The sequence below is a fragment of the Salarias fasciatus genome, chromosome 18, assembly GCF_902148845.1.
Source record: "Salarias fasciatus chromosome 18, fSalaFa1.1, whole genome shotgun sequence".
In the NCBI taxonomy this organism is placed as follows: Eukaryota; Metazoa; Chordata; class Actinopteri; order Blenniiformes; family Blenniidae; genus Salarias; species Salarias fasciatus.
The window spans coordinates 4366631-4390281 of NC_043762.1; the positions used below are offsets into that span (position 1 = coordinate 4366631).

The 23651-nt window shown below is 46.7% G+C and overlaps 2 protein-coding genes across 3 annotated transcripts; one reads left to right on the forward strand and one right to left on the reverse strand.

Annotated features, from left to right (window-relative positions):
• Positions 1-1200: 1200 nt before the first annotated feature.
• On the reverse strand, positions 1201-9690 carry LOC115405412 (oxygen-regulated protein 1). The gene is made up of 5 exons (XM_030114982.1): positions 8992-9690; positions 7484-7643; positions 3561-6895; positions 2961-3497; positions 1201-2408 (listed from the first exon to the last, which is right to left on the reverse strand). The coding sequence occupies exons 1-5, from the start codon at positions 9688-9690 to the stop codon at positions 1212-1214; spliced, it is 5928 nt and encodes a 1975-aa protein (XP_029970842.1). The 3' UTR covers positions 1201-1211.
• Positions 9691-15928: 6238 nt separating this feature from the next.
• Positions 15929-22499, forward strand: tcea1 (transcription elongation factor A (SII), 1). Of its 2 annotated transcripts, none has more exons than XM_030114609.1 (10): positions 15929-16120; positions 17121-17183; positions 17259-17364; positions 19786-19888; positions 19988-20136; positions 20204-20260; positions 20635-20789; positions 21278-21424; positions 21535-21606; positions 22175-22499. In XM_030114609.1, exons 1-10 carry the CDS (start codon positions 16046-16048, stop codon positions 22181-22183), a joined length of 936 nt encoding a protein of 311 aa, XP_029970469.1. In that variant the 5' UTR covers positions 15929-16045; the 3' UTR covers positions 22184-22499. The 2 variants fall into 2 exon arrangements, with proteins under 2 accessions (XP_029970469.1, XP_029970470.1); XM_030114610.1 differs by having other exon boundaries at positions 19991-20136.
• The last annotated feature ends 1152 nt before the right edge of the window (positions 22500-23651 follow it).

The following is a 23651-nucleotide window of genomic DNA, read 5'->3' on the forward strand; positions in this document are numbered from 1 at the left end:
GGAGTTAGAAGACTCATCCAGAATTCACATGGATGCCAAAAATCATCAGAGGCCAAAGATGGTTTCAAGTAATGATCACAGCATGGGTCATTTCAGCAAGTTCAAACATCCTCAGTGTGAATGAAGGAGATAAAAAGAGGTGTTCGTTTTCCTAAGAGAGACGATTAAGACTCAAGATTCAGTCAGAAACAGGAAATAGGCTATTTTTCTGTCATCGATACACAAACACACACACACAGACACACATACATTGGTCATTAAAAGATTTTAACTTTGCATGTGATGAATCAAGGCGTCAAACTTCTTCCTGCTTCCTGTTTCTGCTCCTGAGGTTCACTCAGTTCCAGCAGCCGTCATTCTCGGTGTCTCAGTCAGGTCTGTCACGTACCTGTTTTAATTTGAATCACCTGTCTTGCCTTTACCTCCATTGGCTCATCCTTCCTCTCCGCCAGTCTACCTCTGTCTCCCTGGTGTATATTAAACCTCTTCCCTCACATGTCTTCTGTCAGGTATCTTCTCCATCCGTCTTCTGATGTCCTGCATCCCCTTCCCTTCGTCCAGTTCTTCTGCTTGTGTTTGTTTTTCTGAAATCCTGCCTCTGTTTTCTGCGCACATCATCACATACAAGGGAACGCATGAGCACAACGACTAATCTGTCAGGCGCTGTTTATATGAGGCACAAGCGGATTATCGATCGGCATAGACTACCTTGTACAATTGGATCCGAAATATAATCCGCTCCGAGTGAAGCGGATCCACTCAGGTGTTTATATGACACATTTACAATCTGCTTCATCTGCATTCCCATGGTCCACTCCTAGAACTGGTCCTATCTGTCTGCTTAGGACCAGACAGTTTCACTCTTTCAACAAAAACAGCATCAGAAACATTTTTAACAGAGACTTTCGTTTTATACACTTCAAAATGAGCATTTTCACAGTTTCAGGAAATTAACAGAGTTTTGGACAACTGAAGCAAGATAGCAACAGAAAAAAATGTAAAATCTGCAGAAAAACTGTGATTCCAGTTAACTGTAGAAATACAAAATGTAGCTTTTTGACAGTCAGCACTGGATCTGTGAAGTCCTTCACACCAGGCGCCACGGCGCTGTTGGTATTAACGGTGTTTTCACTAAGAGGCACGGCAGTCTTCAACCACCTCTCACGTCTACAGGCGGTGTGTGTGTGTGTGTGAGTGTGAGTGTCCTGCAGTCACAGTATGGGGCAGTATTGACCACACTTGACGTGCAGTGCCTCCAGGGAGTCCTGTGACTGCAGTGTTCTGGCTCCTCCACTGGAGGTCCTTGCCGGCCGCGCTGCTGAGGCCGATGCTTCACCCTCCGGATGCACTCTACCGTCCGGGAGTTTAAACTCCACTGAAGCGAATGAAGACAGGCTGCCGTTTTTGTTGGCCCAGGTTCTGGAGGTGTCGACCACAGGGGAAACCCTGAAGCCTCTTCCTTTGACACTGCTCGGGTCCTTTTGGCCACTTTTGACGCTGGAGTCATCCAAGAAGGGGTCTGAGTCACTCCCGTGAAGCATGTTGTAGTAGGTACACTTTGGAGTTGAAGGCCTGGCCATGTCCTCCAGCTCAGAGGAGGAGATGGCCAACAGAGGGTTCTGCTGCACCTTGCAGTGATGAGGGGAAGCCTCCATGCTGTCGGCTGGATTGGAGTCCACCGACGTGCTGTCCAGGTTCTGGTACATCCCCTCAGAGACTGGCGGGGACTTCCTGATGAGATGGTTCTCCTTCAGCAGCCATCTCCCCTGGTCGATCAGAACCCCCTCAGGTGAGTCCTTCTCTGACATTGATGGAGTCACAGCGTCGGCTCTTGGTGAGCTTGCAGCACTACAATAAGACAGATTATCTTTTGAGGTTTTGTTTCCTGAGTCAGAGGAAGAGAAGCTCCCGCCATGCTTTAATGTCCCATCCAAGGCTTCTGCTTGACATGGAATGAGCAGATTGGATTTGAGCTGCTCCTCCTGTGTTTCTTCAGTCCTGTTTGATGGAGACTTTGCTGAACCCTCCTCTCCGCTGTCTGACACAATGTCCACAGACTCCTGGGTTTTATATCCACCACTCTCTGATGTTTCTGGCCTGTAGTCAGATAAATCTGATGTGTTGGGACTTGGAAGACATTTCGATCCATACAAACTGTCCTTCCTGCTGTTAGGAATCACTATTTGTTTTGTATTTACAATTCGGGCGTGATCAGGCTCAATCCGGAGACTTCCCTGAGGGTCATAGGTGAATATAAGTGATGAAGACTTGAGGGCATAGTTGATGAAGTCCAGCAGCTCCTGTGATATTTCCACCGGGTGTTCTGAAGTGTTGCTGCGTTCGTCACGCTGCCCTCCTCCAACATCTGTTCCAGCATCGTCCAGCGAGTCCGTCCCGTCACCTTTTTCCTCCTCACATGGACACTCAGAGGACCCTTCAGCTGCTGACTCAGCACGGTGCTTCATCTGCTTCACTTCACAGAGCTGCACCTCATGATCAGGACGGTCTACATTCTCAATGTTTCCTTCTTCTGCATGATCCTTCCGCTCCTCCTCTTCCTCTCCTGTCCTCGTATTTCTTTCCACCTCAGACTCCAACTCTTCCTCGTCTTCGTCTTCCACATAATTGCTTGTTTTCCCTAATTCTGGATTGCTGTCTATATCCTTACCATAGTTCTCTTCAGTATTTTTTGCCTCAATACTCTCAACGTCTTCCTCCCCCTGCTGTCTCTCATTTTCCTCCTCCTCCTCCTCCTCCTCCTCCTCCTCCTCCTCCTCCTCCTCCTCCTCACTGACTGCCTCCTTTATGGGATTTGTCCTTTCTGTGACCTCCTCAGGACCCCATTCTTCCTCAGGTGTTTCCTCAATAGCTTCTTCAGCTACATTCTCCTCTTGTTCAACTGTCTCTCCAACAACATCTTCATCCTCAACATCTTCCTCATCTTCAGCAGACTCAACTACCTTTTGTTCTTGACCTTCATCATCTTGTTCCTTGTCTTCTTCTGCTCCATTCACAATACCCTCCTCCTCCTCCTCCTCCTCCTCCTCCTCAGCTAACTCTTCAATAACTTCCTCATCAGCCTCTTCAATTACCTGTTGTTTTTCATCTGCCTCCTCAGTAACCTCCTCCTCCTCCTCCTCTTCCTCAGCTACTTCTTCAATAACTTCCTCTTCTTCATCTGCCTCTTCCATTACCTCTTTTCCTTCATCTGTCTCTCCAGCAGCCTCCTCCTCCTCCTCCTCCTCTTCCTCTTCCTCAGCTACTTCTTCAATAACTTCCTCTTCTTCATCTGCCTCTTCCATTACCTCTTGTTTTCCTTCATCTGTCTCTCCGGCAGCCTCCTCCTCTTCCTCCTCCTCCTCCTCTTCCTCAGCTACTTCTTCAATAACTTCCTCTTCCTCATCTGCCTCTTCCATTACCTCTTGTTTTTCTTCATCTGTCTCTCCGGCAGCCTCCTCCTCCTCCTCCTGCTCCTCCTCCTCGGCCTCACCTGCTTGCTCTGTGTCATCCACAGAGGAGTGATGTTGATCTTTGTCCACTTCTGTTTTTCTCTCTTCTGCCTCATTTTTCCCTTTGTGCTCCTCCTCCTCCTCCTCCTCCTCAGACTCCTCAGCTCCCTCTCTCTCATCAGTATCTTCAACATGATAACTCCCTCCTGTTTCTCCCTCCCTCTCCTCAACCCAGTCTTTCTTTCCATCTTCCTCCTCCTGTTCTTCATCACCTGTCACCTCCTCTTCTTTCTCAACAGATTCCTCCCCACTTTCTTTGTCTGTATGCTGTTCCTCATTCTGAACATATGCCTCCTCCATCTCTTCATCTTCCTCTTCTTTCCCTCCCTCCGTTGTGTCCAAATATTTCCTGAAGTCTTCCTCTGTCTCCTCGACTTCTTGACTTTCTTTGATGTTCTGCGCCTCCTGGGGTTCACCAGGTTCTTGATTCGACTCTCCTGGGAACTGATCCGTCGTTCCATCGTCATCAACATGTATTGTTTCAGTCATCCCTTGTCCTATGGAGGTAGTAGTCTCTGGCGATTGTTGAGAATCAGCTGCACAGTTTTTGAGAAAGTGCTCCACGCCTTCCTCTGAGTCTGACAGGTTTCTGTCTGTTTCCAGAAAAGTGCTTTCCTCTGCTGGGTAGAAGCTTTTAGTCTGCTGGATTGTAGAAGTGATCTCTGCTCTCAGATCTTGTGGCATGTCGAGCTCCTCCATAAGCTCACCAATCTGCAAATGTTGATCCTCGAAAACTTCTTCCCCATCGGACACGACATCTAGAGCAAACTCAGTTTCTGAGACCTTTGGTGAAAGCGGCTCACTCTCAAGCCTCTCCCTCAGAATCAGGAAGTCCCTCCAGCGCTCTCTGAACTGAGAGGACGCTCTGCTTCGCAGATCATTCAGACTGGCTCTCTGCTCGTCCTGGTCCTCGATGGCAGATATCTTCTGGAGGGACTCCATCATTAGCATGGCCTCGGAACTCGTTCTCGGAGGGTTGGCATCTGGAACAGACGAGTCTTTTAAGCTATCTTTCAGAGACATGACCGACAAGAAGGACAAGAACGCTTTGCATGACGAGCCAAATACAGAAGCTACTTGTGTTGGGAAGTCGGGCACGCTGCTGGACTTCTCCAGGTTAGATGTGCTGACGTCAGACGCTCTTCTGATGCACTGGATGGAGGAACAGAGTTGCTTCAGGACAGGTTTCAGCTTCGCCTTCGTCCCATGTGAAGACAACCGATGGGACGACGCCACTGTGTCGTCTTCTGGACCAATGGCCTCGGCGGATTTGTGCAACCTCAGCTTACCCTCAGTGTGCTCAGAATCAACTCTCACACTCGGCATTGAAACACATTGAAAACCTCGAGCCTCGCCGTGCAAACGAGGTGAGCTCGGCCCGTCATGGTAAGAAGGAACTGACAGACACGACATTGATTTCTTCATAGTCTCACTGAGTGGTGGTTGGCTTACTTCTAAATGACTCTGACTTTCACTTTTCTCCTCCGATTCAGAATCAGCACCAATCTGGAAGACAACCGGAGCCTGAGGTTGTGTTTCATCAGTGAACGCTTCCTCTGCATATGGCACCGGCTCTGGGCTGACGTTCTCCAGCCAGTTCTCCACGTACTGGTGGATTTCAGCAGACGAGGGGTTGAGTGAAGGCATCGAGATGCTCTCACTCAGCTGGAAGGGATTTTCAAGTGATGAAACTCTATTTTCGCTCATGGATTTCGGCTTGCTTGTTGTCCTTTTACCCAACAAGGTCGATTTTTTAGCCTGTAAAATATCTGACATGTTCTTTTTCATTGGAGTCCTTCCAGATGGAGCATTCACATTAGGGCTATTGTCCCGAGTAAATGTTTTATTCATGTTTTGTGTTTTTGGAGTTTGTTGTACATTTGCAGCACCAACTGATAAGGCTGAGTCTTTCCTGAGAATCTTCTCTTGTTGAAGTGATTTCTGTGATTGGGGCTTCTCTAATTTTTTCTCCCCTCTTTTACCCAGTTGACCACTTTTTGTACTTTCTGATGAGTTCAAGCTCTTTTTTCTCACGCTGGCATCACTGCTGAGCTTTTCAGTTGACGAATGTTTGCTGTTTTTTGAAGGGCTGATTTTGCTTGCCCTCGACAGTACATCTGAGCTGCTTGTTGAAGTTGAACTCTTGTGGTTCCTTACAGACCTAGTCTGCTTTTTCTTTGTATGTTTTGGAATATGCTCTCTTTCTCCAACATCTTGGATGTGTGAGTTTGCAGACAGGCTGTTTGTGATCTCAGCTGTCAGAGGTAGAGGATCTGAAGACAGTGATAACATCTCTTCTTTCTGCCGTTGCAGTGAGTCGTCAGGAGGTGGCTGCCAGCTGCAGTCGATATCACAGTCATTGCTCAGTGAATGAGGCCTTGAGTCGGTCGACTGTTTGCTTCCTGGAGCAGGAGTTGAGCCATGTATGGGAACACTATCTACACTATATTCCTCATTTGCAAAATAGTTGTCATAGCAACCCTGTGTCTCATAAATGTGCATGACAGTCTCTGTAACCTCTATTCCATTATTCTGAATCTGAAGGACCTCTGCCTTTCCTGCAGACCTGACCGAGGAGTTGGAGTGTTTGCTGCTTCTCTCCGCAGAGGCTGTCTTCCGAGGTTTTGGGATGGGTCGACAGCTGCTGCTGCTGCTGTGCCTCACGACGCAGTATCCCTCCGTCATCTCTCCATCAGCGGTCCTCTCCGTGTAGGAGTAGTGTCCCAGAGTGCTCTCCTGAAGGCCTGACTCCGTCAGCATCTTCACACTCTCAACCGAGGTCTTCTTGTTCACCTTGCGGGGGCCCGGTGTCGGGGTTCGACTGAAGCTGGGTTTTGCTTTTCCCAAAGCTGTTGAAGAGTAGCCTTCATGCAGTTGCTCATCATTGAAGCCAACACCCTTTCTTGCTGCAGCACTGAAGTTGTCTTCTTTGGTTTCGCCGTCACTCAGGCTGGAGGAGTTTTTGGCGAGTGCATTGTTGGAGTCAGGCGAGCTGTTCCCAGACTCGGAGACGGAAGCACAAACTGTCCTCTTAGTGACGGTGGAGCGGCTCAGAGTGGTCGTCCAGTGAAGCATCTCCTCCTCCTTGATGGTCAGATGAACCTTCATCTCCACTGTCATGCTGCCGTCCTGGTTGATACGGAATGACTTCTCGATGTCGTCCTCCTGAGGTACGGTGCAGGCGGGACGTCCGCTGTCCATCCTCCCGGCTCCATACGAGTTGATGGATGTGTGCTTGACTTCTGTCTCAAAGGACTCGTTGTGATGATTCAGGCCACCGTTCATGCTGCCGCTCTGACATTTGTTTATCTGGTTGATGATGTATCTCTCTGAAGACAAGGAGAAGTTCCTGGAGCCTCTTCCACTGGAGAAAGGTTTGTTCTTCTCTTTTGTTGGAAGGTTTGTGAAACAGAAAGAGAGAGAAAGAGAAAAGATGAATATATTGATATTCTGTGATGTTTGTGTTAGAAAATGCTTCGCTATATGAAAATCCTGCATGGCTGACAATAAGAGGGGAAAATGTTATAGTCATATACCAATTTGATATCATTACAGAAAACCTCAAGTTATAATGTTGGATCATTTCTGTGTTGTGTCCTTCTTGACATAACCGGGTCTACATTACTTCAGATGTCTGTAAGCAGCTGTGCAGCCACATGTGGCTCTACAGCGTGTAATGCCATGACTGCAGCTTTCACTCTGGAAATAGGCCTTTTTATCGTATTTTTTAATTATATTCACATTCCAAGCAGCCTCTTATGTCAAAGTGACATTTAAAGTAAAGCAAGGTTCAATATTTGATCCAGTAAAGTCTGTGTCTCATCCCACCATCATGCTGCTCTAAAACTGTTAAAACTACTAAAATGGGCTTGATGAACCTGTTGAATGAGAGGACAAACATCCCAAATGCACTGAAGTGACTTTAAAAAGGAGAATACAACAAACCAGGTTCACAGACACACTGCTGAACTTACGAAGTCTGGGCTGGAATGCGGACGCTTCCACGGCGTCCATGTAGGAAGTCTGAGCCATCTGTCCCAGCATGTGGAAGCTGAAGCTCCCTAATCTGAATGGCTCGTTGCCCGCCGCCACCACAACACCAGAGCAGAGGATCAGAGTGGCGAGCCCGTCCACCTGAGGACAGAGGACAGACAGAACGACACGTGGCCGCTTCAGCTTCCACAGTTTCACCTGAAGATTCCCCCTCGAACAGAGGTGGACCAGCTGCTGCTCGGCGGTCCTGGAGAGTCCTGATGCTTGGGCTCTCTGCTGCTGGGCCACACCTCATCACTGGGCTCCGGTGGAGACTTTAGATTCAGGTGGGCTGAAGCAGACACAGAGCTGAAGCATGCAGGGACAGGGACTCTGCAGGACCAGAGACCGGACCACGGCTCTACATGAGCAGTCCGTCACAGAACTCACACAGGATATTTACAGTTACGGGCTGACCGCAGATCCAGGTTTACCCTGTAGAGGGACACCAGAGAAAAACTAATGCTCAGGGGGAACATGCAAACCTCAACACAGTCAATCTCTGCACGTCATCGATAAAACACAGTCTGAGCATTGGGCGAAGGAATGTTTGATCTCTTTGAATTTCCTGGTTGATTCACTGTGAATGAATGAATCTTTTGATAAATTTGATATTTTTTTAAACATCTCTCTGGCAGCTTTGGCCATGGTGGCTGTTTTACCTTTTTAACTTATACTATTGGATTTACATTATGAAGCTGTGTTGGCTGTTTCAGCTCTTCTTTGTCACTCTTCAGTACTCATCTCAGAGCTCCAGGTGAAGCAGCAGGTCGTCAGTGAAAGGAAATGAGTGAAACTCTCTATTTTATAATGTGTGGAGTTGGATCCAGGAGCTAGTCATCTCAGCATCAACCAGAAACCAGGAAATCTGTCTGTGTCCAGATGTATGGACAGTTTTCTGATGCTTCCTTAAAAACTCTGATAAAAACAAAATGTTTTTTTTTTTCTGACCTAACTTTACAGCTGAACCCCCCCCCCCCCACACACACACACACACACACACACACACACACCCTTTATCCTGTTCAGGTTGGCAGAACGATGGAGTCAAACCCTGCTGACTACAGATGAAGACAGCATCCACCAGGACAGGTCTCCAGTCCGTCTCAGGACAGACAAGCACATACATTCACATCTGGGGGCAGTTTAGGGTCTCCAGTTAAAATCACCTGCAGGTCTTTGGGGAGAACCTACAAACTCCCAGCCGGTATCTGACCCCTGTGAGGTGAGAGCGAACCACTGCTCCACCATGCAGCCCTCTGACCAACCAACAGAGTGAAAACAGAATGTGACCGCCATCTTGGATGAGGACTCAGCTCTTCTCCAGTATATTGTTTTTGCTTATAACTTGTAAAATGTGCTTGAATTGTGTGAAAACGTCCTCAGTGACAGTGCTGGAGGAGAAACGGTTCTCACTACTGCTCCTGCTCTGAGTGCGTCCCACACTTACCCTTCTCCCGTCGGTGGCGTAGAGTCTGAGCACCGGGAACTGCAGAATCTGGGAAAGGTAGTCCAGCAGAGCGTCAAACGTGGGCGCCGTTCTCCTCTGCAGCACGATGGTGCGCTTCACAGTGGGGTCCTTGTTCTTGATGACCGTCAGTCTCTTGGGGGTGCGCACCGCCACCCGCTCCGCCATCTTGGCCGGTCTGCCCGTGGCCTCGCTCCTCTGGCCGAACGGACCCGGTCTGATTCCCAGACGTGCCCGCTGGCCCACGCTGAGGGGTCTGGTGGTGTTCCAGGGCACCTGTCTGCGGGTCACTTCGTCCAGGTTCAGAGGCTTCACCCTCTTCTGGTCCGAGCACACGTACGCGCCGCCGTCGTGCAGCTCGTCCAGAGCCTTGATGAGGTGAGTCCCTCTGGGTGTGGTGATGGTCCTCACCCCGAACGGCAGAGGCACTTTCTTGGAGAGAGCGTCCAGCAGAGCATCGAACGTCTTGAAGATGCGGCCGTTGACCACCATGCGGTGCCCGCTGAATTTATAGTCGCCCGACTTGTAGAAGCAAACGCGTTTCGAGGCCGAGGCGTCTGAGACATGCTGCAGCGGTTTGGAGGGTAACGTCTGGCCGCTGTCGGACATTGGTCCCTGGACGTGGGGGCCCTGTATCGGGGGTCCCTGGCCCGGAGGCTCCTGGACGGGCGTGCTGCTCATCCTGAGGCCGGAGTTCACTACAACAAAGAGAACAGGTGAGTCTCATTTGTGTGACTGGTCGACTATTTTCTACCAGTTCTTTATAGACCCTCATTTATTTTAGCTTCATGGATGTTTGTTGGTTTCAGTCAGACTGAGGAGCTCATGAAGCCTCTTCATCGCTCATCTGACACACACCAGCAACCACAGGGATGAATGAAGAACACACACCTCATATGTTTGTTTTGTTTTTGTGCCAAAGAAGTACACTGACAAAAAATATCCTCCTGGTCTACTTAAAAAAATAAAACATTTTGCAAAATGTATTTATGTTGATCACACAAGATTGGTTTGATTAAACTGTCTTTACATGAGAAAACAGAGTTTTTGTATTTTGAACAAATGTGTCGGACTTCAGTACCAGATGTATTTCTGTGAAGATACTACCTTGAATTTTTATTGTAGATTTCACAGATTTAATGAAGGCAGTTTACTTCTCAGATTTATTTCTCTCAGTGTAACTTACTCAAATAGCTCCACCTGATTCAGCCTATAGCATATTATCAACATGACTGCTCTGGACTAACTGAGGCCGAATACAGCTGTTATTGAAGGGAAGCAGAGGCAGATCGTGGCCTCTCTCATGTTTCACTCTCAACCTGATGTGCTGCTTCTGGTTTGACCTCTTCCTTTACCTTGTCTGGTTTTTAAACACTCTAAACGTGATTTTAAAGATGAAAGAGAAACAGTGAAACTCCTCCTTTCTACATGATCTGGCGTCTGGTTGTCCAGCCGACCTCCTGCAGTCAGAACCAGTAGAGCTGAAAAACTAAAGTAAACTCATTTGGTTTTCCGTTTATTCGTTTTTCACTTTGTAAAATAAGCACGTCTTTTTGACTGTGATTTGAATTTTGTCCAGAAAAGAATAGATTTTTGTTTATATTTTTCTTTCAGCTGACATGAGCATGAATATGATTAGAAATAAAACAATAATGCTGAATGTTCCGTTTGTGACAATAATCAATTGATTTGAATTGATAAATCAGAATGGTTATGACAGCTTTTCTACAAGTAAAATCTCTTTTCAGTCTCTCAACAAGTGTTCAGCATTCTCAGACCTTTAACATATACTTCAATCATACCAGAAAAAATAGCAAGCTGGATGTGATGAACAAGGAAACTGACAACATGCAGTAAGGCAATGGGGGAAAAAAAACAAGACAAACTTACCGAAAGGTTCACATTTTCTGGCGAAAAGAGCAGATAAACAGCAGAAAGTGTCCCTCCTTGGACGGCTCGCCAAAGCCTCTCAGCAGCAGCGCTGCAGGGCTATTTTAGGCCCAGCAGCATCACCGCTAATTTGCTTAATCTTTGCTCACACTTAATCAGCATATCAAGATAAGGTAAGAGGAAAACAAGCGCGCCCAGCAGGGTGGGAGCGCTCACTGTGGACAACCTTCAACACTCACTTCATATCTACACGTGTGGATCATTTTGTTTATTGGAGAGTAGAACTAAAACAGTAGATGTTCCAGAAGTCTCTGAATGGTGGGTGGATTCTCCTGATGGTGGAAGGAGGGGGTCACGGCTGGATGGATGGATGGATGGATGAGTGAGTGAAAGTCTGCAGCATGTCGGAGTGTTGCTGAATGTTCAGGAAACTGAAATGATGTGCGCTGACTGCGCTCGCTGCAGATCCTACAGCTGGTGAAGGGCTATTTGTAATTTGCAGGCAGCCTGAGTAATCAGATTTGAGAGGTCTTGGCCTAATAGGGATTAGGTTAAAGGTTCTGTTGGCTGACAGCGTGAGGCAGAATAGAGGCTTTCAGGAGCACTTTTACCCCTCTGCAGGGCTGGAAAACACCGGCAGAGTCTCGGGGAAGTCCAAACACTGATGCAGGAAAATGTGCAGGACTGATCTCAGGCTTGGACCTTTTGGAGGCTGATTGTGAGTTTTGGCTCGTCACTCAGAGGCTAATGGCTAAATAGCATCAAGAGGTCAGAGCTGTGTCAGTGCAGGGAGCAGACGCTGTGCCAACGCCCAACTGCCCCGGCAGTGTGCACGGACATGTCTGCTCTCCAAGTCTCACGCTATCACTGACTCTGTGAGGCTTTTACAGTCCAGTTGTCTTCCTCTTTCATTTGATTCTTTCTCTCTCTGAACATCCACTTTTAAAAGCATGCTCATAAAAATGTCATCACGTACGACTCAGGGAAAACACTTGTTAAAATAAAGACGATTTAATAACAAGTGGAAAAACGTGAGTTGTTTATTTTTATGCTGTGCAGTCCTCTTCCTGTTAATTGATGTGGTTCATTATAAATGATTGCAGCCACTGGCAGTGAGTGTAACCTTCAGTCTCCAGGTGGTATCCTCACATGCTGATCTGTCTGGATTAACCAATTTAACAAGTCAGTTGCCACATGAATGCAGCAAGGCCCGATCATGACACTCAAAGGCCATGGGTTCGATTCTCACAACAGCCTCTAAAAGTCCACACTGGGGTGTAATCAGCTTTGAATCGCTCTGCCATAAAAAAAAAAAACAAAAAAAAAAACGATGTGTGGATGTCATTCTGTACGTCCATTTAAAGAGAAGCTTCAATAACAGCAAACTTAAAGGATTATAGGAATTGATCACATGAAATACTGAATATTAGATATGTCAGACTCGACACATAGATGCAGACGAATTCATCTGATTAAAAAATATAACACTTTTCGAGCAGTTTGTTCAAGTATGCTATTATGCGCGCCGCCGCACACTTCCAAACGGTTGATCCAGTCATGACAGAAACAACCAACTCCACGTGGAGGATGCTCTCCATGAGACATATGAATAACATAAAACCCAAAACAGAAGCACCGACACAACAAAGTGTCCTGCTCACTCTGCAGGAGGCACTTTTCTTTCCACTGAAGCGCTTCCAGATTGAAACGCCACATCAGTTGGAAGCATGCGTCAGTCGGGGATTCTGCTAACACTTTGGCACAGAACGTCGAGGTCTCAGTAAGTCCACCTCAGGCAAACTGACTGGGCTGCCAGGTGGATTGGAACACACTGCAGACTTGGAATTACGGTGGAGGACACAGCAAGCTGCCTTTAAAGATGTAGTATTGTACAAGGCTCCTTCTATAATGCCAACGGGCTTCATTAAACTGAAAAGATCAGAAAAAAAAAAAAAAAAAAAAAAAAACGAGCCAAAAACGTCACCTTGACAGGAGACTACTGGACCTCTGCGTCACACTGACTTTCTGGATGTTCACTAACCTGTGTCTCTTCCCCTGTGTGTCTCTTCTCTCTCCTGTAGTCTCCTGCAAATTAAAGGTGCATTAAGGAGTTTTTCAACTTTATAAATACTTATTTTCCACCATAAATATGTTACACATTTTTAATGATGTGTACAATGTGCCCTGACATATTCATTGCAAGTACCGCTAACAGCGCTAAATTGTCACTTGAAAGTTGCAGTGCCGGTCCGGCTCCAGCATTTTTTTTGGGAGAATTTGAGATGATGTGACGTAATGCACGCTCCCGCTGGCCTGATTTAGTTAGGTTACGTTTTGTCCGCCATTACTCCGCCAGATGCTTAGTGAGCAACAACTGAGCAGGATCTTCCAGAAAGTAAGAACAGACTGGCTTCTAGCACTGCCACAGCTCCACACAGACTCCACCAGGTAAAAGAAACTCAATCTTACTGGTGCGCTGCTAAAAGAGCGAGGAAGGAGTTCCCCTCTTCTGTGCACGGAAGCCACAGGCACGAGTGTTTCACTAACCTGCATCACGCCCAAGGCCTGCAGGGGACGCTGTTTTGCATAAAACGTGCAAACTCCTTAATTCACCTTTAAGGTTTCTTCCTTTAAAAAGGGAGTTTTTTTTCTTTCCACACTCTCTTATGCTTGCTCATGTGGAACTGTCGAGTTTTATCTGTAAAAGTCTCTAGAAATGACTGTGATGTATTTGAATATAGATGTATATAAGTTGAATTGAATTGAATAGTGAGTTGTGTTATACATATTACAATGTCATTATAATTTAAATGAAAGTGTATAATAATTTAAAAAATTGATAAAATTTACATTGCGTTTCATAATAAATTAAATGTGATGTTTTCTATTGTGTTTTGTAAAAAAACGTTGCTTTAAAACTGATACATTGTTGCCACTCCTCCGTCAGGAAATGACATCATCATACAGAAAGAATGGAACTGCAAAGCAAGCCCCAACCTCTGGTGGTGAAAAGGAAGCCGATGGTGAAGTGCAGAAAAGTTGGAATTCCGGGGAAATTCCAGCAGGGGGCAATGGTGTTGGTTTCAAAAAGAGCCCGAAATGCTGCTTTTCAGAGTGATATCAACATACTACAAGTCCAGTTTCAGAACATGTTCTGGTCTCTATCACTAGTTTCTAGTACCTTGTCGTTGACCAGACTCTGATTTTCATATGAATCATCTGTTGATTTAAAGTTTTGCATAAATCGCCCTATCACAGCGCCTCCTCTGTCAATGTGACACGGTCATGTGACAGGCTGGACCAATCACGTTTACATCCTTAGGTCTCCATTCAATATGGAGACGTCCTGCTCAAATCCTCAAAACAGGATTTCAGAACGCTATGGGTGACGTCACGTAATTTACGTAATCTTTAACATACCATCAATGGTGCAGAGTGACAAGACAGAGATACAACCACAGAGCCCTGATCATTAGAGCAGATAGAGATACAGCCATAGAGAGCTTTCAAATGGAAATACAGACATCTGTTGATTTATATCTATGGTGTTTTATTATTCTTTTTCAAATGTAGAAATGCTATCTGCAGCTACAAATCAAATTTGGTTGGTTTCTTGTCTCATATTATCACAACATTTAAATAATTCAGATTAATGCTGTGTTTCCTGATTGTTATTGATTCTGCAAAGTGTCCATTTATTTCATTAATCATATGATCAGTTTTATAATAAATAAATAATTGAACATGCATCTTAAAGTTCCATTAAGAGGGGATCCAAATTCGTTCACACAATGCACATTTTGTTAAAATAACGCAATAGTTATGTTGCTTTGTTACTTTTAAAATATTATAACTCAGTTACTATCTCAGTTACTCTGTGAATAAGAAATTAGGAACAAAAACTAATTATGTTTTAAAGTAATTACTGCACATCTAAATACTGCCACATGGAAAGTAACATTGTTTACGTTCATGAAGAGAAGAGCGTCACTTGGTGCTGAGCACGTCTTCACAGTGGAGTTTTAATGAAGAGGGAGAGAATCTACTCTCTTCCTGGAATTCTAGTGAGATATTCCCATAGAATTGTGAAAATGAGTGTTCAGTGTGAAAAAGGAGAGACACTGAATGAGTCTATTACATGAGTCTATTACATAAGTATAGTTTAAGAATTGGCCAGAATACTGTGTAACCTTTCTAGATCCAGTAAGGAACTTATTCCCGTCACAGGTTTTGTGAAAATGTGTGATTTTGGTGTCAAAATAGAATCTAACAGCACTGAAGGGTGGAAAGTTTTCATCAAAATTATTAATTCTCCACAAAGGGTTAGTTGATAGCTGTAATTCCTGTAATATTTATTATCGACTCCAATCCCAGTGAGGGCTCTCGATCCGATGTCAGTCTAAAACTGGCTCACAGCAGAGTGGCTGCCATCCCAGACCCCGAGACCAACAGTCCATCCAGGGGTCAGTGTGGACACTGTGCAGGAGAATCAATACAGAAACACTGACGCCCTCTGCAGGAAGGACCGAAGCTCCTCCAACATGTGGTGAAGACTGATGCATGCTGGGACAGCAGGTTCACCAGACTGAATGGAGGTGGGCTGAGATAGGAGGTTCAAACTGAGGCCCTGATCCTGGTCCACAGCAGGACCACCTTCACATCCAGGCTTGTCTCACCTGAAGGAACTTCAGACTCCCAGGAGATCTTCATCAAACCCGAGGAGTTCTTTTCATTACCGTGGAGGGTTTTATTTACCCGTTTAATGTCTTTTTCTATTCAGAGTAAATTGCTCCTCTGTGTGGTGAAACATTGGAACTGAGTATTTGTATAATATTCCTTTCTATTCTACTCTTCTGATTTATTCCATTTTATGTTATTCTGTTGTATTTTGTTCTGTTTCATCTGTTCGAATATGTTCTTCTCTTGTGTTTTACAGTCTATCCTGTCACTGTGTTCATTTTGTTCTGTTCAGTGTGGCTCTCCGCTCGAGCAGCTCCGTCTCGATTGCTCCTCCCTGTGTTGATCGGGTGTCTGCTCGTCAGGCCTGAGTGGGTGTTTGTGTTGCAGCTCTTTGTCGTCTCTTTTTCTCTCTCCTTAAATCCTCATTTTCATTGGGAGGGGGCGACAATCCACCATATCCGTCAACATGGGCAAGAAGGAAGAGGATGATATAATTCGAATTGCGAAGAAGATGGATAAGATGGCTCAGAAGAAGAACGGGGTGAGGATTGAAAGGATGAAGTTGGTAGCTAGCTGCTAGCTGTGAGCGGCTAGCTGCCGGCTAGCAGAGCGTCTTTCTAAACTAAACTCTACTTCTGTCAGTGGAGACGCCTTTGAAAACTTATTTCTGCGTCTGTGTGGAAAACCACGGCAATGCATCTGTTGTCATTTTCAACGAGTCCCGGCAGGACGAGCCTGTTCGCCGCTGACAGCTTCCTGGAGCCCCGTGAGCAGCAGCGGCTGGAGGGGATGCTAGGCTAGCAGGTAGCATCCTGCTGGGGCTGACAGCTTTCAGCACGCAGGGAAAGAGTGGAGCGAATTAATTTGCTCTGCTTTTAAACCCGAGCACCCTCATCTAGCTGTGGGTCCATTTGTGAGTGAGTCAGAGGGCTTTGTGAGCGGCTACGTGGCTGCCTGGCTCGCTGAGCTCCCCGCTGGCCGCCGAGCTGCAGCCACAGTGCACGAGCGCCAAATAAGTAAACAGAGCAGTAACGCAGCCTCTGCTGCCTTTAAAATATCCCAGGGATCTCTGTAAAACTTTCATCTGATGTATTCCATCTTACCACTAACTAAATATGAGTCAAGCCAGCTGTTATTCAGTTCCCTTTGATTGATTTTATTCGTCTTTTCAGAGCATTGAATCGTTATAACGTGTTTATTCATTCAGAACGTTTGTTCTCTTCACTCCTGACTTGTCATATTTATTCACACACCATCAAATGAAAGCTCCACTGAGCCATGTTGCAGCCTTGCACTGGAGTATCTAGAGATTAAATGAGCTTTTAACTGTTTTTGATCCAACACTGAGTAAAACCAAGTGAGTCATGAAAGATCTGAATATAAAGCATGTTGTGAAGCACAGTGATGGTGTGAAGATGTAAGTCCTGACTGTTGTCCAGCCAATTTCATCCTGAGCGTTGTGTCCCTGAAGAGATGCTGTCAGGAGCTCCTCTGATTGGTGGTTCTTGCAACTGGGTTTGACTGGCTGCTCTCCTCCACAGGCAGGGGCTTTGGACTTGTTGAAAGAGCTGCGGAGTGTCCCCATGACGCTGGAGCTGCTTCAGGTACCTGCTGCCGCTCCCGCCTGCTGCTTTCTGTCCTCCGCAGCGCACAGCTCTGACTGCAGTGTCTCCCCACAGTCCACCAGAATCGGCATGTCCGTTAACGCCATACGCAAGCAGAGCACAGACGAGGAGGTGACGTCCCTCGCCAAGTCCTTGATCAAATCCTGGAAGAAGCTTTTGGGTATGCTTTAATTTTCTGTCAAAATCCACACAGTCAGAGTTTTCAAGATTTACTAGACAAATGAAGATTTTTATGAAGTTGCTGTTTCTTCCTGCTTGACTGCTGAAGCCTGACATCAGTCACAGAACACACTTTGAGTTGAGTATTTCAGGTGTCTATCTTGACTGGCTTCAGTCCCTATGTTTAATATTTTTAGTCATTTTATATGTATTTACTGCCCCTCCTGATGATGCTCCTCTTTCTCCAGATCGATAGCTTATAGACCTAGTGAGATTTATTGTTTTTCTAAGCAAGAGTTAAAGATTTACTTTGATCTCAGAGTTGTGAGAGTAAAGTCAGAAATCCTTTTCTGATCAAAGAAACTGTTAGCGCCATTTCCTATGTATAGGATAAAGAAGAAGACTTGAATTTCATGCACATGTGTATTTTAAAGGTGCATTAAGGAGTTTTAAACTTTAAAAATACTTATTTTCCACCATAAATATGTTACAAATATTCAATGATGTGTAGAATGTGCCCTGACATATTCATTGCAAGTACCGCTAACAGCGCTAAATTGTCACTTGAATAGTTGCAGTGCCGGTCCGGCGATTTGTATTTCTTGGGGAGAATTTGAGAGGATGTGACGTTGTGCGCGCTCCCGCTGGCCTGACTCGCTTAGCTTTCGTTTTGTCCGCCATTACTCCGCCAGATGCTTAGCGAGCAACAACTGAGCAGTATTGAGGATTGAAGTACTTTCTGGCTTGCGGCGGCCAAGCGTCCATAGCGATGTCGCTTTCTGATCCTTCGATGTCGGCTCTTCCTATCATTGTGAAGCAGAATTCACCAAGCGTTGGATTGTTCACCCACTAATAGGGAACGTGAGCTGGGATTAGACCGTCGTGAGACAGGTTAGTTTTACCCTGCTGATGATGTGTTGTTGCAGTAGTAATTTGCAGTACTTACTTTCAGAAAGTAAGAAAAGACCAGCTTCTAGCACTGCCACCACTCCAGCGCAGACCCCACCAGGCAAAAGAGACTTTACTCGAGCGCTACTAAAGAGCGAGGAAGGAGGCTCATAACTTTACTTATTTCAGTTGAAGCCATTCTTGCGAATTGATCACCTGTTCTGCATGCCAAGGCTGCTAATGCAGTTTCCCCTCTTCCGTGCACGTACATGGACGCAAGCCACCGGCGCGAGCGTTTCACTGAGCTGCAGTTACGTCCAAGGCCTGCGGGGGCCGTTGTTTCGCATAAAACATGCAAACTCCTTAAAGGAAAAGTTCGGTTTAAACAGCGTTCACTTTGTTTATGGAATGAAGTAGAACAATATCCTCACCCAGAAGGCTTTTCTGATCTGAACAGTGCTTCGGGAGAAATTTAGATCCAAAATCGAGCGTCGGACATCCGTATACGTCTAGCAGATGGGGCATGTGTAAAATTGGCTTTAATCGTCCAGAAACTCACTAGTTTTACCAATATTTCATCGTGGTCCGCTCACGCCTCTCCTCCACGACAGCCCGGTGTCGCGAGATAAAGGTTGTGGTTCTGTTGAGCTCTGAACTGAAAGCTTTGCTTACGGCTGCCGCGCGCATGTGCAGTATGGCTCTGGCCAGCCGTTCTTCTCTTTGCCTCTGTGCTCGCCTTTCGATGAGCTCTTCATCTGTATACTCTGGCTCGAAACTGTAAGGATAACCTTCATATTCAAAGTTCTCGTCCACAACATCTTCATCCGACAGATATTCGTCCATTTTGCACCAAAGTGGAAAAAGAAAGTTATTGTGGAGCTTCTGTTTGCCCCGGAAACAAAGAACTTTTCCTTTAATGCACCTTTAAGTTAAAAAGAAGAATTATTCCATATGTTCAAAAAAGATTTAAACATTGTACACTTAGTTCATTTAAGACACTGCAGTGTGTGTGGATTCTGCTAGGGGGCGCACTTTTCATTTCAACCCACGAAGAAGAAACTTTTTGTTCTGCTGTTGAAAAGAGAGAATAGATGATGGCGAACTGAGCGCACGGTTTTTTTTGCCGTGCTGCGACGAACACATTGTCACACGCGTAAGAAAGGCTCTGTGTTCGTTATTCTCCAGAAGAGGTTAGAAAAAGAAGCTGAAGAAACAACTGATACTAAAGATGAACTTCTAGAAACGTAGCATGTTTGTCCTATTTGGCCTGCAGGGGGCAGTGTGGCGCTCTGTGCTCACTTTGCTCCCAAGAAGACATGTTAGCGCTCCGACTAACGAGCGCTGAAGCCTCGAACCTGCTGCTAGTGCGACTTTATTCACTCCCACCGGATATCAGCTGATTTCTCTCTCGTGTAGCTTTATTTGACACATACTCATTTCTCCTCTGTTGTGTGTGTGTGTGTGTGTGTGTGTGTGTGTGTGTGTGTGTGTGTGTGTGTGTGTGTGTGTGTGTGTGCGTGTGTGTGTGCTGCAGATGAGCCTGGAGGTGGAGACAAGCCTTCTGACGAGAAGAGGAAAGAGTCGAGCACGCCTGTGGTTTCTCCGTCGCAGGGAAGCCCCGAGGCTAAAGAGGAGAGGTGACCGCACGCTCTTTCACTTCCTTGGTTTTGCTGATGATTTTGGTTTGGGAATCAAACCGGTTTGCTTGCGCTGAGCCCTCCCTGTTGCTCCCACAGCAGCTCCAGCAGTAACTCCAGTAGCAGGAGCGAAGCCGCCGAGGTGGCTCCCAACACGCTAATCAACACCTTTCCCCGAGCTCCGAGCACCTCCGACTCCATCCGGCTCAAGTGCAGAGAGATGCTGGCCAATGCTCTGCAGACTGGAGGTGGGCACGCTTCTCAGCCGCTCGCGCCCCGCCCCGCCTGCACACTCACACCTGTTTCTCCTTTCAGACGACTACATCGCCATCGGAGCCGATTGCGACGAGCTCGGAGCCCAGATCGAAGAATATATCCTGACCGTGTGTCTGAAAACTGGCCTGTTGGCGTCATAAAGCATGTTGAATGTGGCTCAACGCGTGTTGTTCCATTGCGAGGACACTGAAAGGTAGAAGCAGAAAAGGTCGTGGTTCAAAATGTCCCCCCTTAGCCTTCGTCACTCCCGGTAGTGGTGCTGTTTTACCCATAGCTGTGGGGTGCAACATGCAGACAGGAATCGATCTAACAACCTCCTGACTGTAAACCGACTGCTCTCCCCACTACACCTCAGCCGCCCCGAGAGACGAGACGTGCTGATGGAGGTTACAGCTTAAATATTGTGAAGAATCATGTAGAAAATAGGTGACAGACTGCCTAAAAAGCTGAATTCCTTAACGTACTTCCACGCATCTTCCAAGAGTTTAAAAACACAGACATGAAATACAAGAACCGAGTGCGGAGCCGGATCTCAAACCTGAAGGACGTGAAGAACCCAAACCTGAGGAGGACTGTTCTCTGTGGGAGTGTGACCCCGGAGAGGATGGCCAAGATGACAGCAGAGGTCAGCTCATGTTGCCTTCCTCTCTCTACCAGGCTCCTGTCCAGCGGCTGTCCGGACGCTGTGGAAGTGTTCAGAGGAGAACGGACAGTTCTGCATTTCGTGGTTCCTCTGTTCCCTCTCTGCACCTGAGCCTTCTCTCTTCAGTTCCCAGTGCGCAGACGGAAACCTCAAACTCGCCCTCACAAGTGCACCTTCCTGCTAGTTTTGGCTCCATTTAAAAGAAATGAAAAACAAATCAGACATCCAAATGTTGGAAGGGTTACTACCAACAAGTAAAAAGTAATGAGCCAAACAGATTTCTCTTTTTCTTTAGTTTGTTCCAAATGAAAGTACGTAAAACATGAAAATGTGTGTCTCCAGTTTGTCAGGAGACCTTTATTTATTCCATAACCGGGACTCTCTGTCTGCTCAGCTCTTTTCTTCTCTTCACACCTCTAGAAAAGCTGTGGTGCCCGGAGTCCTCAAAGCTGCCTCTCTGTTCCCTGCAGGAAATGGCCAGCGACGAGCTGAAGGAAATGAGAAAGAACTTGACCAAAGAGGCCGTCCGGGACCACCAGATGGCCACCACCGGGGGCACTCAGACCGATCTGTTTACCTGTGGAAAGTGCAAGGGCAAGTGCTGCACCTACACCCAGGTAGGCCTGCTGCACCTGCTCCCAGCTGGGGTCTGGGGTCCGGGGTCCAGGGTCCGGGGTCCGGGGTCCGGAGAAGGACGTGACCCGTCTCTGCTCTTCTCTCTTCTCAGGTTCAAACTCGCAGTGCTGATGAGCCAATGACCACGTTTGTTTTCTGCAATCAGTGTGGAAATCGATGGAAGGTACGTGTTAAAGCCATGACTGAGTCCAGTCCCATCAGACCGCGGGACAGCCTGCAGTCACTTCACCTGAGCCCAAACACCTGGACCTGGTCACTGGACCGCCACAGTCCGTCTGAACGTCTCTGTCATGTGACGCTTCACACACTGAAAGAGACTAAACTGCTCTATCAGCTAAAGCTGCTCACCCTCCAGGTTTCCCCATCATTTCCTGATCCGAATGTACATGTTCTGTAAATATCGTGGTTTTATGATGTGGAAAATGACATGAAGTAGTTTGATCCTGTCTCTGCCGTCTAACGATCGCAGATGAAACGCTGCTGATTTTCACTGTTTCATGTTTCCTGGCTGCATCCAGAAGCATTGATGGAAAATGTAAAGAAAAAAAAACATGAAAGAAGGACGTGGACATGGAGAAGTGTTTGAGAAACGTCTGAAATGGAACCAGGAACAAGTGATGAGATTTTGAAAACACGGACACGCAGTGGCTGATGGGACGTCGCGCTTCCAGAATGTTGTGTGTCTGCGGCCGGTCCGGATGATAAATGCTGATCGGTGTTTCTTGTTGCAGTTCTGCTGAATGTGCAGACGTCGGCTCGTAGCAACCCTCCCGGACCAGGTGGAGCTCCCCGCAGCAGATCAGACGCCTCAGCCGTTACTGTTCAACACATTTACTGTTCCCGGTCAGCCCCCCGCCCCGCCCCGCCCCGCCCCCCTCCAGGACCTGCTAATAATGTCATTAGTTGTTTCTCACTGTCAAATAGATGCGATCAATCTTGTTTCAACTTTTTTTATATGTAGTTTTAACACTTTGGACAATGTTGTTTTGATTTCCCCTCACAACATTGTGTTGTTTTATTTAATTGCCCAATAAAGTGTCATCCATTTGAATAAAAGCAGCTGGTCGGGGTGGCTTGATCTCCATCTGCACAGAAAACACGACGTTTTCACCAAACTCTGTTCTGTCCGAGGCAGCAGGGAGAATTCAGAGACAGAATGAAGAGAACAGGCTCGTCAGTATTGATCCTTATCAGTTTGTCCGAGCGGTTTTCCTCCTGTACTGAAAGCTCTTTACGTGGCGTCGGGGTGTCCGCTGTTCGGAAGACCGTTTGTCCCTCTGTCTTCTGCTCTTCCGTCCACATGTTCGTTTCATCGTTTGATCACATCTTTAGGCTTCAGTCAGGAAACGACCACACAAGCAGTAAAATTATTGTGCTTTATTTCCTCTTAATCAAAATGCCCACAAGTCATCATGTTCTTGGAGAGTAGCAGAGAAAAAGAAAACAAAACTAACCCATATACTGTAAACATTCACATTTGTTTTTTATGTATTCTTCAGTAAACTCACCGCAAAATAACACGTCTCATATAGTAAACAGAAAAGAAACAACACTTATAGGCATGGCTCCAAACCGCTGTGTTCTGAGGTCGCTCTGCGCTGTGCCCATCAGCTCAAATTGCACATAGTAAGTTAAACTCTAAGACAAGTCGAAGTGCCACCGTGAAAGTGCACAGGTTGGCAACGAGTTGAGATGAAGCAGCTCCGTCCGACCCGACGGAGACGTACTGTCGGCCTCCGTCGGACCGGACGCAACGCCGGCGGGAGCTTTGGCTCGTGAGAGGACCTTCAGCCGGACGCCGCTGCTCGCTCCGGGAACAGCAACAGTCCCAAAACCACCAGCGCTCATGAGAAAGGTGTCAGAAAACTGAATGTCAAGGCACTTCCTCCTGCGAGGATCTTGTCTTTGAGTGACACGTTTGCGAGGCAACAAAGTAAATCAACTAAAACTATCAGTACATTAAAAGTCTTTCACACTTGGCAGCTCCAGTTTCAGCCCAGCCTGTCTGATGGCTTTGGTGTGTGTGTGAGTCTGACCTCGGCCCGTCCACACCACCGTCAAACAGCAGGACAGTCAGCCTGGAGTCCCCAGCTTCAGTCTGTCCCCAGCTTCAGTCTGTCCTCCCTTGTCCTCTATGTCAGTGCTCCTCACACCACCTGCTGACCCAGACTGGAACTGCCTGAGTCAGCAGGACGGCACAGAGACATC

What these genes read in the sequence shown, in the direction of transcription:
- tcea1 (XM_030114609.1), top strand. Translation starts at nt 16,046, where the DNA reads ATGGGCAAGAAGGAAGAGGATGATATAATTCGAATTGCGAAGAAGATG. An exon ending in TGGCTCAGAAGAAGAACGGG is followed by an intron (nt 16,121 to 17,120) that starts GTGAGGATTGAA and finishes TCTCCTCCACAG; the next exon opens with GCAGGGGCTTTGGACTTGTT. An exon ending in CAATGCTCTGCAGACTGGAG is followed by an intron (nt 20,137 to 20,203) that starts GTGGGCACGCTT and finishes TTCTCCTTTCAG; the next exon opens with ACGACTACATCGCCATCGGA.
- LOC115405412 (XM_030114982.1), bottom strand. Translation starts at nt 9,690, where the DNA reads ATGAGCAGCACGCCCGTCCAGGAGCCTCCGGGCCAGGGACCCCCGATA. An exon ending in ACGCCACCGACGGGAGAAGG is followed by an intron (nt 7,644 to 8,991) that starts GTAAGTGTGGGA and finishes CTCTGTCCTCAG; the next exon opens with GTGGACGGGCTCGCCACTCT. An exon ending in ATGAAGGTCAAGAACAAAAG is followed by an intron (nt 2,409 to 2,960) that starts GTAGTTGAGTCT and finishes CCATGTGAGGAG; the next exon opens with GAAAAAGGTGACGGGACGGA.